This window comes from Austrofundulus limnaeus, unplaced genomic scaffold, assembly GCF_001266775.1.
Source record: "Austrofundulus limnaeus strain Quisiro unplaced genomic scaffold, Austrofundulus_limnaeus-1.0 Scaffold538, whole genome shotgun sequence".
Taxonomy (NCBI): Eukaryota; Metazoa; Chordata; class Actinopteri; order Cyprinodontiformes; family Rivulidae; genus Austrofundulus; species Austrofundulus limnaeus.
In genome coordinates, this window is record NW_013952940.1 from 38,036 (window position 1) to 39,780 (window position 1,745).

Here is a 1,745-nt window from a genome sequence, read left to right on the forward strand (position 1 = left end):
TTTTGTCTCAGATCAAAGGTGATAAAGTTATTTGTTGTTTTCACTGTGATTTTATCAAATCAATGCTGCTTTATCCAGGTTTTCTCACTTGTTTCTGTCAGGACCTCAGAGTGAGCTGCACAGAAATCGTTCTACGGTTATTCGACCACCAGATTTGAACGTAACCAACAATGAAACCTGGTGTGACTGGGAGCCCTTCGGTAAGTCACGACGAGGAATTTCTCCATATGAAGTTGTTATTTTTAAGTTTTCCTTTTCAAACGCTTAAAAATGTCACCACAGGACTAGAAAGTGGTGTCCTCAGTTCTTTACAATCAGACCACTTTCTCCAGGCAGATATTTCCTTGTTTGACTAAAAAAAAAGGTCATGTGCTTACAGAAAGTTGAGATAATGTTTCCAGAGATTCCTTATTGATTGTCAGCGTGGAAATTGCAACAAGTGGTTTACTGTTCAAACACAAAACCAACACAAACTGACACAATGAGTCAGAACATCAAGAGAAACTGTATCATCCTGCTTCCCGAGGCCTCGTGAGTCATTTTAATCTCACGTCTTTAATAGAAACTTGTTCATTTGGCAGGTAAACAACTGCTGTTGAAACTTTAAAAAAGATAAAGTTATATTGTAACACACTTGGAACAAGGCTGGTTTGAGTTGTTGCTTTTGCAGACAGAAGATGACGTGAACAAAAGAAAACAGCAGTGTTAAACGTACAAATCGTGTTTTATTTGAATAAAATAAGGGTAAAAAATGATGTTTTTTAGATTTGGCTCTCCAGTTTTAGTGACAGGATTTGTATACAATYGGTTCAATAGCTAGTCATGTCCTAACATGACCTGTACATGAAATGTTTAGGAACAACAACAACATGTTCCTCATACATTCATGTAAATGGTCTTGCAATCGGCGTAAAATGATCAACATCTGTAATTTCCTTTTGGGATCAATAAAGTATTTTTGAACTGAATTGAACGTGAGAAGAAAAAGCGTATTTTTATGATTTTTGTGTTTGATTTACTTCAATAATTGTATTTTTTCTTTGTCTGATCGTCTCAGCCACAGACACCAGGAATAAACTCCTGATTTGATTTTCTACCTGAGTTGTAGCTTTGAATGCAGAACGTTTGTGGGTCAATTAAWTCTGTCCTTGATCCTGACCCAGCTGATAAGAAAAGAAAGCTGAGAGCACAGTGACGTCCTTTTCAATCCGTAATGYGCTGATGTAACCTTTTGTGTTCATGTTCACTCTGTGTTTCTCTCCAGACCAGGACAACTATCAAACCCTCTTTGGAGTCCTGGATAACTGCTTCCTGGTTGCCTACGCCATCGGCATGTTTTTTAGGTTTGTGTGTGCAGATGTCGGACGACTTTTAATTATTTTTGAGCGAGATAGCTCTATAAACAATTGTTTTGTGACCCCAGCGGTATTTTTGGAGAACGCCTTCCTCTGCGGTACTACTTGAGCTTCGGGATGCTGATGAGCGGATTGTTTACGTCTCTGTTTGGACTCGGCTTCTACTGGAACATCCACTCTTTGTGGTACTACGCCTTCTTCCAGGTATAAACCCACAGATCCTGAAACTTCTGTGTCAGACCCAGATTTAAATGTCTGCAAACTAGGGGTGTAAGAAAATATCGATACACTGAAATATCGCGATATTTCATTTCCCGATACTGTATCGATATTTTAAAGCCTTGTATCGATTTTTAATTAAGGTTTAAAATGTCAAGTTTCCTGCCAGCC

The 1,745-nt window shown here is 38.4% G+C and overlaps 1 protein-coding gene across 1 annotated transcript in view; it reads left to right on the forward strand.

Annotated features, from left to right (window-relative positions):
- The window catches only part of slc37a2 (solute carrier family 37 member 2), a gene marked incomplete in the record, with an annotated part of 19,361 nt that overhangs the window by 2,295 nt on the left and 15,321 nt on the right, over positions 1–1,745 (forward strand). The window contains 3 exon segments of the mRNA XM_014026266.1: positions 110–200; positions 1,265–1,343; positions 1,424–1,559. Coding sequence (XP_013881720.1) covers positions 110–200; positions 1,265–1,343; positions 1,424–1,559 — 306 coding nt within the window.